This window comes from Chironomus tepperi, unplaced genomic scaffold (genome assembly GCF_022539635.2).
Source record: "Chironomus tepperi strain 1889 unplaced genomic scaffold, CSIRO-AGI_Ctep_v1 contig_84, whole genome shotgun sequence".
Classification (NCBI taxonomy): Eukaryota; Metazoa; Arthropoda; class Insecta; order Diptera; family Chironomidae; genus Chironomus; species Chironomus tepperi.
Genome location: NW_027226206.1, coordinates 205,308 through 220,142, shown reverse-complemented (window position 1 = coordinate 220,142; position 14,835 = coordinate 205,308). Strand labels below are relative to the sequence as shown.

Below are 14,835 nucleotides of genomic sequence, written 5' to 3'. Positions count from 1 at the left end.
AATTTTGTTTGCAAAATTTTTCAAGTTCAAATTTTGAACTTTCTGAATACTCATTTCAAATTTGAAATGTTAGTTAAAATTTTAATTTTTGTTAAAAAAATCTTTTAAAATCAGTCACATGGAGAATTGCTGGTAAAACCACTAATTTTTGAAAATTTGCTAACGGTCAAAATAAATTCAAATAAATAATTTCAACTTCGTGGTGTTTCCCCTGATACAAATTTTCAGCATAATACACAAAATAGTTTAAAAAATATTAATTAAAGAAAAGATGACTCAGAAGAAGGCAGAAAAGAATGAAGATGGAACAGAAGTAAGTAAAGCAATATATTCTCGAAGATCCACAGTCAATAAATCAAGTTTAATCATAAAATTTCTAATGGCCACATCATCAGTACATTTTTGCCAATAACATTAACGAAAACTCCCAAAACGCCGCAAATACGCTAATTGATTACCCTTAAAGCACTTAAATCAAATGAACACATCAGATCTAGTCTAATTCATAGAATCCATGATTAAATATTGATTTATTGACTGTATAAAGCACATCCAGAAAAATTTAATGTTATCAATAAAAATTTAAAATCCACAGATCGTTCAAATAAACAAATGGGATGGATCTCAAGTCAAGCATGCAATCGATGATGCCTTCAAGAATGCATTAATGGAAAGACCAAATTGCAGAGAACATTTTGGAATTATTGATGGACGTCTTATCATCTGTTTCCTTGCTGTCGGCATTGCACTTTTCGCTTTGGCTTATGACTACATCTATACATTCCCAACTTCCAGGTAAGTTGATTTAACAGTTTATGAAGTCAGTAAAATAAATCTATTTTAATTTCTAGGCCTATTTTGATCATCTGTGTATCTTCATACTTTGTGCTGATGGGAATTTTGACAGTCTACACAACATACATCGAGAAAGGAATCTTCGCTGTTGCCATTCAAAGCGACAGTAATGGAAATACACTTAGAAAGTATACAGCAAGTTCGGATATGAAAAAGTATGATGATAAATATTCAATATCATTAAGTGTTAAGGATGCAAAGAATCCTCCTCGTGAAGTCTCATCGACAAAGTCCTGCGCAAACTACATTGATGTTGATGGTGCTATTTGCCACGATTTAATTTCTGCTGAATTAAAAAAACTTTATAATTCCTTAAATAGTGCTGATAAGAAGGATAAATAGTTCTTGATTTTTTAAACAAGCCTAAGGTTCCAATTAAAATAATTTCTGATGTCCGTTTTTATAATTCAGTGTAAGTCATTTATTTCAAATTATTGTGGTAATAAAAATGAATACACTTAATTTAACTTATATAATTTAAACTAACTTACAAACTTACAAAAAATATCTTTTACAATCTTCTAAGCCAAACTGGACGATTTAATATCTTTAACTTATTATAATCGTCACAAGCTTTTGATGCATCTTCTGGAGAGTTGAAATTTATGCATGCATTTCCAGTTGGTTGTCCAAAATCATTATAGCGTCTAATTATTTGATCAGCTTTCAAGTCAAATTCACGAAATTCATCTAGAATGTCATCAATTGTCGCACGATAGCATAAGTTAGATACCATTACTACACATCCAGGATTTCCAAAATCTGTTGGTGGTGCCCAATCTCTATTTTGTGGACGATCTCGATTTTGCTGTCTATTATTATCATCATTCCCAAATGAACTGAGTACAGCTTCAACCTGCTCACGTGGAATTGGCAAAATTTGTACACGATTTGGTCCCAATTGCTGATTGTTCTTGCTAATAGCTTTCTGGATGTCATTTTCAAATTTAAATTCTACAAAGCAATCGCCGCATGGTTGACCTGTAAAGGATATACATGTTTAATATATATTAAGAATATTTTCAAGGTCTGCAAAGACTTACCTCGCTTATCAAGCAAAATGTGTGTACGCATTTGATTCCGTTGGATATTAACGTCAGAGAAGAATTTCTCGACATCCTCAATAGAGCACTGAGGGTCCAAATTTTTAATTAAAATACAATCCGTCTTAAAGTTTGATGATTGGGCATGAGAACTACTAGAACTGTTAGAACGTGGTCTATCGTTGTTACTTAAATTTTTTTGTCGTGGATCACGAGATTCATATGCTGGTTTCTTTTGTTCCTCTTTATCAGCTGTTGACGAGCCTTGTTCTGAATTATCTGATGATTTCTCTGGCTTTTTGTCCTCATTGCTTTTAATTTCATCTGCAAACTCTGGATTGTCAATTTTACCGCATTTCTTAACTATGTCATCAAACTGTGCTTCTGCACCTTTCTCGACGAAAACTCTCTTATTTCTAATGTAATGTAGGAAGCGATTTTCAAGTACAGCTTTTGCTGCTTCATGTGTTCTAAATTTACAATATGCTGTGTACTTATCAATTGTGATGCCTAATATGTCTGGAAAAGCTTCAAATAAGTCTGCCTCATTTTTGTCTGGGATATCATCAATAACCAGAACATTAAAATTCTCGTCTGGAATATACTCAATTTTTTCTTCTGGCTCATTGTCCTTAAAATTGCGATTTCTACCATCATTATCACGTCGAAAATCTCGTCGATTATTATTGTAATTGTTGTTGCCATTATTCTTATTTCCAGGTCCATAATTTGATCCTCGATCTCGATCCCTATCAAATCGATCATTATTCGTGCTATTGTATCGGTTATTCTGATAATTAGCATTACGGTTATTAAAGTTATTATTCATGTTACGATTTTGGAATCTGTCATTTCTATCGCCACGATCGTTCCTGTCATTCCTGTCATTTCTATCATTCCTATCATAATTCCTTTCACGACTATCACTTCTGTCACGGAATCTATCATTGTATCTATCTCGTCGTGAATCATCGTAATTATCACGCTTATTGTTGTCCCTTCTATCTCTGATTGAACGTGCTCGTGCACTATCTAAACCATTCTCAAAGTCATCCTCACTAATGGATGTAATCATAATTTGTGTCGATTTCAATTGCCATCCATTTTTAGTTAATGATTGCTTTTTAGAATCAGACGAAACAAAACGAATTAAAGCAACTCCAGTATGGTCTCCATTGTCATCAGTTAAGAATTTAATGTCATTATTACCGATTGGCAAGCCACCGAAAAACTTACGAACATCCGAATATGTTGTATCTTTATCAATATTAGCTACTTTTATGCATGTACCAACGCTTCCAGTTCCACTAGAATTATTTACGTTATTGCTAGTATTATTAGTGACATTGTATGAATTTGGCTGGAATTGAGTATAAGAATTTAAGTTCATTGGTGGTGGAACATCCCAGATATTATTTGGCATTTTTGCATTGCTATTGCCAATAGGATTTAAATTAACATTAGATATGCTGTTTAGATTCATATTCAAAAGCGATGGTTGCTGTGGAATATTTAAAGGTACTGGCTGTGGTTTTGGTTGTTGCTGATTCAATAAAGGAAGATGTTGCAAAAGTGGATTATTAGTGCTCACAACAGCTGCCTTTTCAGGAGAACTAAATCGTGTACGACGCTTTCTGTCTTTCTTATCATCACTATCATATCGTGAAGCTCCTATTGGACTCCTTGATCGTTGCCTTTCTCTGCTCGTACTTCTTTGATATCTGTTATAATCATTATGTTGCTTCTGTTGGACTGGAACATCAACTCTCTTATCCTTGTTATATAAATCTCTCAACTTATTAGCATCAATTGGATAATTTGCAGTAGCATTCGCCATATTCATGTAGTTTAAGTAGTCTGTAGGAGTTGCATTCAACATATTAGCATATAAAGGATTTGCATACATAGACATTTGAGGATTTGCTGCTAAAGCAACTTGAGGAGCAATTGCCTGACTTAAAACAGACTCTTTTGTAGTTTTCATCTGGAAGTTATTCATCATTGGAACGACTGACGTTGCTGAATGTTGTAAATAATTGGCCATAAGTGATTGTGATGCATTTGGTATAACATTCGTGACAGTAGCTTCTGGCAATTTCTTTGCAAATTGATTCGTGAATGCTTCGGCTGACGGAAGTTGCATTTTAGTAGGCATAAATGCTGTTGCTGCACGCGCTTTTTCTATGACTTTTTGCATTTCAGCTCGTGATGATAACAACAACGTCACTTTGACTTCTTTTATTTTTCCACCATTAAGTGCCATAGCTTGGCGTGCGTCTTCGTCGGAGCTTTATATGGAAATTTTTATTAGGAAACAAGATTAAAATGTGTTAGACCAAAAGTGGACGATTGTATTTAAAAGTTTTCATTTTATGGGTATCTCGTGAACAACAGAAAATGTCTAGGGTTGGATATTCAAAACTTATTTTTGAACATGAAAAGTGAAATTTACCCCAATCTATAATTAGAATCTCGTATCGCTGTCATAATAGCTGAAAATCACTAGAATGTAAACACAATTTATTGACAGAATTCAAGGGTGATATTAAAATAGGTAACTGACTAAATTTATAATAATGATGTCCAAAAGATAATTGGAGTTTTTGCTTCTTTTTCCATTTGCAAAAATAGTTCTAATTATAATTTTTAAATCAAAATTTTCATAAAATTTTTGGATCTTTGTATGCTGATCGTTGAACATGAACCAAAGTGGTATCAATATATCAGCACCATAAAGTTTTCTATCATGTGGAAAATGAAAAGGTGGTCAAAAATGTTTACTCGAACTATTGTGTGATTATTATAATACATTGTTGAATTTGCAAATTTTTAATTTTTAATGCATTCAATACTTTGAATTTGCAATAAATTTTTAGGTCCAAAAAATATATTTAAGACTAAGTCCATGCGATGGTTTTGATTGAAATTGAAATTTCGATTAAATTTAAATGATGAAGATTTTCATCTTCACTGTGCATCAATGCTTTTTCATATAATCGTTCAACAAGATGCTACAGCATGCAAAAGTATATAAAATTAAATATTTTATTTTTATGTTGAAAAATGTAGGAAAAAAATGCATCATAACAGGCAACCTGTTTGTTTTCTTTTACATCATATTAATTATATTATAGCATGTATTAAAGATCAGCTCTTTTTCAGACTTCATCAAAAATATGTCACGATCTAAATTTAACCCAAGCATAAAATACAACTTTAACTTTCTTAGAACATGTCTGAAAATTTTGATCCATTGGACATCATTGGAATTATGGAAAAATCATAAAAAATATCAAATTATAAAATTAACTAAAATATTTTAATTCTGGTGCATTTGACAAAATTTTAAATTCCCTAGAATTCAAATTAGGTTTGATAATCTCATAATTTAATTAGGCTAATCAAGATGTTACCTTTCATAATAAAAGACTTTAACTTTAATGACAGCATGTTCATCATATTTTCAAAGACTACCCCAAACATTTTTAAAAATTTCTGAAATACGTTACATATCCAAAATTAAAGTTTAACCAATTATCATCATAACATAAACAAACAAGAGATAAAGTATGAGACATTCAACGAGATTTCTATGATGGATATAACAAGACATTTCTGAAATATTCGTAGGTTTCCCATAAATGTGAATTAAATTAAATTAAAATTATATACCTGAATGCGATAAAAGCATCGCCATTTTCGCCTCCAACGATATGCACTCCACCTTCAGGAATTTGAAGACCTTTAAAATACTGTCTAATATCAGACGCATTTGCTGACCAAGGAAGATTTTGAAGTCGAATGATTACATTCATTTTGCCGTTGATTATTATTTAATAATTAATTAGTTATTTTTTAAGCTTGACAATAAATTAATTCTGAAAGTAAATAAAATTAAAGTAAACATGATGAGGAAAAGAGCGTGCCTTGATAAATATTTGTTAAGAGAATGCGTTCATTTTAATTGATTGGGCGGAAATTATTGACATAAAATTCCTGAAATAGTGTTCTTCATTAATATAATATAAATAAAAGTAGGTATATCTACTTATGCTCATTATGCAATACTTGATGGAAAACTCGCTTATTTCCTTCCTCAATCTGTGTGCATTTTTTTTTCATTACCACTGATGACATTACTTAAAGCAAAAATAATACACAACTAGCCATCTAACTATGTATTTACACATGTCTTTCCTTAAGTATTAAACAGGAATGATTAGATTTTGCAAATACATGCATAATGTAGACAGCATGCCAAGTTGCGAATGCAGTGAAAGCTCATATGTGATATTTTTTTTATTTATAAATAAGAAATTCACATGTCAAACTCGGTTTAGTCGGTTTTTCAATCAATTGGCAATAACATTCAGTTTATTGAGCATTAATCATCATCCATTCATTCATTCTTACGGACTGAAAAAATTATGTTCAAAAATCACAGATTATGGATATTGACTATCGTGTTAATTCATTGTTCTCGACAAGTTAGTTCTGAAGATGATTCCGATAAGACAAAACGCGATGTGTGGTCAAGTGGAAGTTTCAATTCATTTAGTGGTGATAATAAAAATGACAAGTCATTCGGACCAATGTCACCATTCGCACAAGTATTCTCAGCCATTGATAGTTTAGGATTAAAATTAAACGGAAATGTCAAGTCAACTGTTGAATTTTGGCCTCCGGATATGGATAAAGATAAATTTTATAAGCTAAGGGAAGAAGAGTCAGCACTTCCATTGGCATCATGGTTTAATTATAAGCCGTTAGTGAAAGGAACTAAAGAGCCTGAAATTTCATATCCAATTATTTTTAATGATAATAAAAATAGTCATGACATTGCTGAAAGTACGGTTAAACAGTCAAATGATGATAATTATAGCACTAAGAGTTTAAGAGATTATACAACTAATCCTGACATCATCAGGAGTCCACAAAAATATTTTAAACATGAACATTATACTGTTAAACCTGAGATTCATGACATAGAATTTGATCAAAAATATTATTTAAGCACTGCTAAACCTGAAGTTATTGATAATGGAGATAAGTTCATTATAAAATATTATAAAAGTACTATAAAGAGACCTGAACATGGATATGAACAGAATAATTATAAAAGTGCTAATCCTGAAGTTGTTTATGAAAATAGTTATGTTCAAAGTACTTCAAAGCCATTCATTAGCGTGGATTATGAAAATGCTGAGCAAAGTCCAGCTCCATTGAACGATCATTCACCAACGGAGGAGACAGTTAATTACGACGATGCATTAATAAACGTTGGACCAGTTATGTTCCCAAATATCGGATTAACAGAACAAAGGAAACATGAGTTTATTGCTTATGTACCGACAACAGCGACAAGTACGCGAGCTAATAAAAAGCGGAAATTAAAAAAGAAAGTAAAAACTTCTTCTATTACACAATTCAATAAAGATATCATTCAAACCCCACCAACAGCATTAGTTGTGAATAGTTCATTTGATGCAATAGCAGAAACAAGTTCCGAATTAACGCCAGTAAAAGAAATCATCAACAATGATCCCATCAATTACACTGACATAATAAGTAATTTATCGAATTTAACTGAATTGTCATTTAGCTCTTTTAATAGCACTGGAAATAATCATCAATTTATACAGCAATCAGATCTTCAAAAATCATCTATTAAAAATATTGTATTTAGTGGTAAAGTAAATGATTCGACGACTCCGTATAGATTTATAATAAAAGTTGTGCCTGAGATTATTGCTGAAACTCAAGATGATATTATTGATGATAAAATTAAAACTTTAAGTAGCACTACGGAGATTCCAGTAGTGACAGTGTCATCATCACTTCCGTTAAATAAGGAAAAGTTGGAATCAACACAGGATTCCTCAAAAGCCGCTGAGAAGAACACAAAACAGAACGTGAATAATGACAATGTCACATCAGATTTTAAAATTGTAGTTGAAAGCAGCAGTCCAATGAATAATATCTCAAATAGCATAGATGACTTGTTTTTTACGACTACTGTGTCGACTGCAAAAAAGCATAATCGTTCCAGATTTGGCATTAGAAATTTTAAACCTAGAGTTCAGTCTCAAGCTGTGAGGAATCAAACATCCTCAACAACTTCATCTGTGAGGGATCAAACATCCTCAACAGCTTCATCAGTGGCCAGTACGACTGTAAAAAGTATACCGAAGAAAATTAAATCATCCATAAGTACGCAAGTTACAACATCATCGGAAAAACCTATAAATGATTCCACGATGAATGTCAAGACGACTGCAAGATATTATGCTCCAAAATCAAGAACTCGCAATCAAAATAGCAGAAAAAAGCAGAGTACTACTAAGTCGTCATCATTAGCAACGAAAATAACAACAGTTAGGTCTAAAATTCGCAGAACTACTAAAAAATCATCGAAAAAATAATTTTTTGCTTTAATTAACTATTATTTTTTTATGTGCAATATTAACTTATGTTTTATATATATATTTTGTATTTTAAAAATAAAACGTCTTATGTAGTGACCAACCAAACAGATTTACTTCCATTTTTCTCTCGACTGTATTACTTTTTGCTGCCTTTGTCTACAAATACACTCACATTTTTTTCATACTTTTTTTTAATTACAGCATATGATAACCAATTTGATATTTATCTTTAACTTGAGCATTTAAAAATTTTATTTAATGATTTCAAGTCCTCATTTAATTGTTTTTATTAAAATTTTACACAGTTTTCAGGCAATTATTATCGATTTAAACATTTTTTTCTTAAATGCTACACTCTTAATTTTCATTTGATGATTTTTCCTTTTAAACTCAACTTACCACTCTCGATTTTAATCCTATATCCTTCACAACACAATTAATTTTGAAAATGTGATGTAATCTGCTTGAATTTCCCTCTGATAATGACTTAATTTAATTTAAATGATGAGCAGCAAAAAAATGGCTGCTTTTTACGCCACTTTGAACTTTCTCAAGTTTTCAAAATATTTTTGACCGTTATTATTTTACAAATTTTTGAACTTCATTTTTAAAGTTTCTTATTTTTGGATTCTAGTGAAATTAGTTAAGTTATGTCTCAGGATATTGAAAATTTGATACCTACAAGTAATATTGTTAAACAAAGTGATTGTATAAGAGTAGTTAATAAGCGAAAGAATGCAGAATTTACGGAAACAAATATCGAATACATTAGAAACTTTAATAGTATTCCAAGGAATCATATTCACTATCAAAACAATAACATTCGTCATGCCGTATGCTTAACAATCGAAGATATCAAAAGATCTAAATGTGAACAAAATTGTTGGATATTTCATAATATTTCATACAGAAATGTCTTGATTTACGGGAAAATTGTGATCCAGAACGAGTCCTCCAGAGACAATAGATCATTTTACACATTAACTATAGACGATGAGACTGAAAGTATTGATGGATATTTAAATAAACATAATGAAAAAACAAAAGACCAAAGTGATAAGCGAACTAAAGAGATTATTAAAGGAAAATCTACATTAGATAGACGAAAGAAAACTGGAATTAACTTAAATGGACAGTATTATTCATCAGAATCGGAAGAATGTCAAACAGTCATTAGTAATCTTAAGAAACTACAAATTATGGTGGAAAAGAACTTAAAGAGCAGCGAAAGAAACTTTTCATTAGGTCCATTAAAGGAAAAGGCACTAGTTTATGGAACTCCAATTATGAGATATGATACAATTCGTTTAAATATCTTTGATATATCACTGGATGATGAACTGGATCTGATTTGGAAGCAAAATATTAATAGATTGTATAGTGAAACGTACTTCAAATAATAATAAAAGCTGTGTATTATCTTCTATTACTTTCGTTTTTATTTAATCCTTGAAATGTCCAATTGTCTGAATGCAAAAGGGAAACTTTATATTTTGAAATATACATATTCGTAGATAAAAATCCGTAAATTAATATTGTTGAAAATTTTGACAAATGTTGTTCGGAAGTTTAATATTAATGCAAAAAATAAAACCATGAGCCGTACAAACAAATGTTTAATTAGTCTTTGCACGGATTGCAGCACGTTTACTTGTAACGGCTTGAAAACCAGATTTGATGCTTGCTACGGAACATCTTGAACCACAAGACTCACATTGTAAGAAGAAGAGACGGGTATCTTTCTGTAATATTGTTTCAGGTGATCTGCAGGTGTGGCATGTTACATATTCCTTAATATATCTACAAAAATAAAATAAAAATTGGCGATTTAGTTAAGCTATTTATAAACCAATGCTATATTAAGTCTTATTACCTTCTTAAAACATTCTCAATCTGTTTCGATTGGAAACGTCCTTTGATAATGAGTTGTGAATTACCGTCAACGGAACCGCTTGTACCCAACTCAGCTAATAAAAAGTCAAGAAGATGTTTCGGTTGTCGATGGAGAGCTTTACAAATCTCAGTAAAGTTGGCAAATGATGTCTTTTTAGTTCCAACTCGAAGAACTTGTGGAGGTCTCATAACAAATTTAGGTTTGCGTCCAGCTGCCATATCTGGATTCTTTTCAAGGATAATTTCGAATACCCGATTCAGTAATTCATCGTATGTATAGTCACGATCAGATCCCAGCCATTGATTTGTGTTGTTTTCATCTACTAAAAGAGTCACAAAGAAATGTTAGTTAAAGAAAGCCGCAACAGATGTTTAGAAATTAGATAATAATGGACATTAAATGCTACCTAGTTCGGAATCAACAATTCCTCCGTCGTTATCGGAAAGGCATGTATTTCAAAGACAATAGTTTATAAACTTTTTTGTTTACGATTTCATAATTTGACATGAAAGTTACAGATAACAAGGCATAGAGACTTACCATTTTCATTATTCTCCTCCTCATTTTCCATACTTTTAAGGAGTTCATTGATATCAGCCTTCTTCTTCTTCTTTTTCTTCATTTGACCCAAATCAAATGTATCATCAATGTTATCGTCCTCATCAACAGGCTCGGCTGGCTGGTCATCATTGACTTCAGTAAGTGCTGTTTCAACACTTTCCAGATTCAATGGTTTTTTCACCTTCTTCTTCTTTTTCTTTCCAAATGTCTCTATATCGAAATCATTTTCAATATCGATACTATCAGCATTTTCGATAGCTTTCTCTTCGGCTTCTGATATTGTTGTTGCTGCCTGTGTATTTGGAGCACTGGAACTACCATTACCATCATCTGCCAACGCAGCATCTAAATCAAAAGTAGTCTTCTTCTTTTTCTTCTTCTTAACTAAAGATGGGTCAAAAATCTGGTTGATAGAAGTGGAAATAGATAGGAAAAACATTAATTAATCATTAATATATGATTAAAAATCACTTAAAAACATGTGCGAAATATTTAGCCACAAAATCCATTGTTATCGGCATTTTTTGATTATTCTAATACTTACAGCATCATCTTCTTCCATTGTTGTCTTGTTTTCTCGATTACTTTACTTTAAATGATTTATAAATGCTTAGTTAGATAAAATATATATATTTTACTTTCTTCGAGAAAAAATGACGAAACTTTTTTTTTCTAAGGGGTGTGAACTTGATTGTTATGAAAAATTTACTTTGATGAAATTTAACTGAAAATTAGCAAATAATTAATTTACCTGATCATCATTAGTTTTAGCAAACTTCGCTTAATACAATTTTAGTTAAATTAAGTGGATATGATGAAAAAAATGATTTGGTGTAACGGTTTTTTAAATTTTGAAAAAATATTCCTACACCTGATTTCGCTTTAAATATATTGGATTCGCCTTATAAACAACTCAAAAATTTATTTAATGTAACTACTAGTTAATTAAGTATTTTTAACCAATTTTATTATGGATCTGAAGTGCCTTAGAAGTTTAATTTACTTTGTACTATTTGGTAAGTTATAAATTTGCATAGCAAGTGATTATTTGTGAAAACAATATATTTTTGGGCGTGACAACAAAATACCTAATTCGGTTTCTAATTAATATTTTCTAGGAATCTCACTTTCGCAACATAGTTTTGATGAACATAAATCAGATTCACTAATATGGTGTACAATATCAGACGAAGAGCAATACAAATGCCAAAATTTTACAGTTGCTCTGGAACGTGATAAAGCAATGTTTGATGATGACTTGATGGATCTGAAATGTGTTAAAGGATATGATACTGATGAATGTATTAAGAAAATTGATCATGAAAAGGCACACATTATGTCATTGGATGCTGGAGAAGTTTTTGTTGCTGGTCGATATTTTTCACTCATTCCAATTATGCAAGAAACTCTTGAAGGCGGCTTGTCGAATTACTATGCTGTTGCTGTTGTGAAGAAAGGAACATTGCCTGACGTAAATCACATTAGAAATTTAAGGAACAAAAAAGCCTGTTTTGCGTATGTTGGTTCACAAGCCGGTTGGAATATTCCCATTTATACTGTAAGTTATAAGTTCTACCTATGACTCATCAATTGACATTAATTTTCAAATGATTTATTTACAGCTGATGAATGAAGGACATATGGAAGTTGTTGACTGTAATAATCACGTTAAGAACGCTATCAATTTCTTTGGAAAATCGTGTGCTGTTAATTCTCTTATTGATAAATATAATCCAATTGGTGATAATTCTGATAAGTAAGTAAGCCTTTAATTAATTTTATCAGATTCTAAAAAAAAAACATAATATTTTCAGGCTTTGCCAATTGTGTGTTGGAAAAGTCCCTGGTGGCTGGTGTAATTCAGCAGATCCATATATTGGATTTGAAGGAGCTTTTACATGTTTGATGGAAGCTGGAGATGTTGCATTCTTAAAGCATACAACAGTTACTGAAATGCTTGCAACTAAATTTAAGCACGTTCAAGAAGATCAACTTGAATTGTTGTGTAAAAATGGTGAACGTATGCCAGTTAGTGAATACTTAAAATGTAATTGGGGAATGGTACCATCGAATGCTTTAGTGACATCATCAGCTAGATCACTCGAGGACCGAAAGCGTTATCAACGATTCTTACAATCAGCTGTCAAACATTATTCTCGTAAAAGATCTTTCGATCAAAGTACAACGACTAATCGATATAATAGATACGATAATCGAAACCGCTTCAATGACGATCCTTTTGGATTCTCAACAACATCAAGTAGTCCTATAAATGATTCAGTATTGTATGAAAGCTTCCAACTTTTTGAATCGAGTCGGTATGGCAGACGATTAAATTTAATGTTTCAGGTAAGAATGTCTCTTAATTGTTTTGTCTTGCCTTACTAATGACATTTTAATCTATTTTTAGGATTCAACTCATGGTTTAGACTCTTTAGAAGAACAAAAACAAACATTTAAGACATATCTTGGTGAACATGAGAGAATCATTTATGACATTCGTCAATGTCCCGTTGGCAGAATGACTATGTGCGTCACATCAGATGTCGAATACGAAAAATGTGTTAAAATGAGGGTATGTTAATTAATTTAATTAAAAAAAGTATTCTAATTAGTTAAATATTTTACAGACTGCCTTGAAAGCTCAACTTGTTAAGCCTGAAATGCTATGCCATAAAGCTCATAGTCATATTAGTTGCATGCAATCGATTCAAAATGGAATTGCTGATGTTGCTGTTTTAGATGCTGCTGATGTCTATACAGCTGGATTAAAATATGACTTGATTCCATTCATGTCTGAAGTTTATAATTTAGGAGAACCTGAATATTATGTAGTAGCTGTTGCAAAAGTTGAAGATCCAACAACTGAATTGACTTACTTAAAGAATAAGTATACTTGCCATTCAGGAATTAATACAGCAGCTGGCTGGATTTATCCAATGGCTTATTTAATCTCCAATGGTTGGATTCGTCCATATGGATGTGATAGTATGAGAGCAGCTGCTGAATATTTTACAAAAAGTTGTATTCCTGGTGCAATTAGTAATGAATATAATATTGGAGTGCCTTATGATAATATGTGCGATTTATGTCATGGAGCAAGTTATCGATATTGTCGACGAGATGCATCAGAAGATTATTATGGACATACTGGTGCTTTTAGATGTCTTGTTGAAGGTGGTGGACATGTTGCGTTTGTTAAGCATACAACAGTTTTTGAGAATACAGGAGGAAAACGTAAAGAATGGTGGGCACGAGATGCATTGGATGATGATTTTGAATTGCTTTGTCCTGACGGCACACGTAACAAAATAACTGATTATAAGCACTGTAATCTAGGCAAGGTCAAATCTAATGCAATTGTAACAAGAGGAGGCGATGGATATAATCAGAAACAAATTGATGCCTATATTAATCTCTTCGTGTATGCTCAACAATATTATGGACGAAAAACTCCTGATGATTTCAGTTTCAGCATGTTCTACTCCGTTCCTCCATACCATGACTTAATATTCCAAGATTCAACTAGGCAACTTACTGTCATTCCAACAAATCAACGAAGATGGGACTTATATTTAGGATCTGACTTTTTGAGAGCTCGACGAATCACTGACTGTGATTCTGGAGCTAATAACTTACGTACTCATTCCATATTGACTCTATCACTGATATTTTTAGCATTCCGAACTTTCTGTTAGTTAATAGTATTGTAATTGAATCCGTCCCAAAAATCCATTTTTATATTTAGTTTTTAGTTAATGTTAGTGTTAATGTTCCGTCCACAATTTTTGACAAATTTTATTAAATTTTTTTATGCTGACCAGAATTAAATAATAAAAATTGAGATTTTATAAAAAATTAAATTCAGTATATGTAGTCCTTCTTGTTATAAATAATTCACAGACATAAATCCACTTCAGATCATGAGTGATTTTAATCACTGGTCAGTAGCTATATTCACCATGAAATAAAACAGTGCCCAAAAATGTTGTCAAATTAACGGTTTTTAAAAATTTGAATTAATGACAATGAGTCACGCTACTGTAGATTTTCCCAA

The 14,835-nt window shown here is 31.6% G+C and overlaps 4 protein-coding genes across 4 annotated transcripts; 2 read left to right on the top strand and 2 right to left on the bottom strand.

Annotated features, from left to right (window-relative positions):
* Nucleotides 1-182: 182 nt before the first annotated feature.
* Spase25 (Signal peptidase complex subunit Spase25) lies at nt 183-1,331 on the top strand. Its single transcript, XM_070633972.1, has 3 exons — nt 183-313; nt 596-795; nt 852-1,331. The coding sequence occupies exons 1-3, from the start codon at nt 272-274 to the stop codon at nt 1,195-1,197; spliced, it is 588 nt and encodes a 195-aa protein (XP_070490073.1). The 5' UTR covers nt 183-271; the 3' UTR covers nt 1,198-1,331.
* LOC139085812 (putative uncharacterized protein DDB_G0285119) lies at nt 1,249-8,867 on the bottom strand. The gene is made up of 4 exons (XM_070633971.1): nt 8,723-8,867; nt 5,571-5,776; nt 1,899-4,186; nt 1,249-1,836 (listed from the first exon to the last, which is right to left on the bottom strand). The coding sequence occupies exons 2-4, from the start codon at nt 5,711-5,713 to the stop codon at nt 1,367-1,369; spliced, it is 2,901 nt and encodes a 966-aa protein (XP_070490072.1). The 5' UTR covers nt 5,714-5,776; nt 8,723-8,867; the 3' UTR covers nt 1,249-1,366.
* Nucleotides 8,868-9,739: 872 nt separating this feature from the next.
* eIF2beta (eukaryotic translation initiation factor 2 subunit beta) lies at nt 9,740-11,460 on the bottom strand. Its single transcript, XM_070633981.1, has 4 exons — nt 11,323-11,460; nt 10,758-11,181; nt 10,197-10,539; nt 9,740-10,123 (listed from the first exon to the last, which is right to left on the bottom strand). Exons 1-4 carry the CDS (start codon nt 11,338-11,340, stop codon nt 9,940-9,942), a joined length of 969 nt encoding a protein of 322 aa, XP_070490082.1. The 5' UTR covers nt 11,341-11,460; the 3' UTR covers nt 9,740-9,939.
* A 199-nt stretch (nt 11,461-11,659) lies between these two features.
* Tsf2 (transferrin 2) lies at nt 11,660-14,641 on the top strand. The gene is made up of 6 exons (XM_070634028.1): nt 11,660-11,794; nt 11,897-12,336; nt 12,401-12,534; nt 12,593-13,127; nt 13,189-13,353; nt 13,409-14,641. The coding sequence occupies exons 1-6, from the start codon at nt 11,749-11,751 to the stop codon at nt 14,474-14,476; spliced, it is 2,388 nt and encodes a 795-aa protein (XP_070490129.1). The 5' UTR covers nt 11,660-11,748; the 3' UTR covers nt 14,477-14,641.
* The last annotated feature ends 194 nt before the right edge of the window (nt 14,642-14,835 follow it).

Excerpts from the sequence above, each read along its gene's own strand:
- Spase25 (XM_070633972.1), top strand. The coding sequence starts at position 272 with ATGACTCAGAAGAAGGCAGAAAAGAATGAAGATGGAACAGAA. Across the intron at positions 314-595 it reads AGAATGAAGATGGAACAGAA|ATCGTTCAAATAAACAAATG; the intron begins GTAAGTAAAGCA and ends TAAAATCCACAG. Across the intron at positions 796-851 it reads TATACATTCCCAACTTCCAG|GCCTATTTTGATCATCTGTG; the intron begins GTAAGTTGATTT and ends TTTAATTTCTAG.
- LOC139085812 (XM_070633971.1), bottom strand. The coding sequence starts at position 5,713 with ATGAATGTAATCATTCGACTTCAAAATCTTCCTTGGTCAGCAAATGCG. Across the intron at positions 4,187-5,570 it reads GATGCTTTTATCGCATTCAG|CTCCGACGAAGACGCACGCC; the intron begins GTATATAATTTT and ends TTCCATATAAAG. Across the intron at positions 1,837-1,898 it reads CATTTTGCTTGATAAGCGAG|GTCAACCATGCGGCGATTGC; the intron begins GTAAGTCTTTGC and ends TATCCTTTACAG.
- eIF2beta (XM_070633981.1), bottom strand. Across the intron at positions 10,540-10,757 it reads GGAGGAGAATAATGAAAATG|TAGATGAAAACAACACAAAT; the intron begins GTAAGTCTCTAT and ends TGACTCTTTTAG. Across the intron at positions 10,124-10,196 it reads ATTGAGAATGTTTTAAGAAG|ATATATTAAGGAATATGTAA; the intron begins GTAATAAGACTT and ends TTATTTTTGTAG.
- Tsf2 (XM_070634028.1), top strand. The coding sequence starts at position 11,749 with ATGGATCTGAAGTGCCTTAGAAGTTTAATTTACTTTGTACTATTTG. Across the intron at positions 11,795-11,896 it reads AATTTACTTTGTACTATTTG|GAATCTCACTTTCGCAACAT; the intron begins GTAAGTTATAAA and ends AATATTTTCTAG. Across the intron at positions 13,128-13,188 it reads GATTAAATTTAATGTTTCAG|GATTCAACTCATGGTTTAGA; the intron begins GTAAGAATGTCT and ends ATCTATTTTTAG.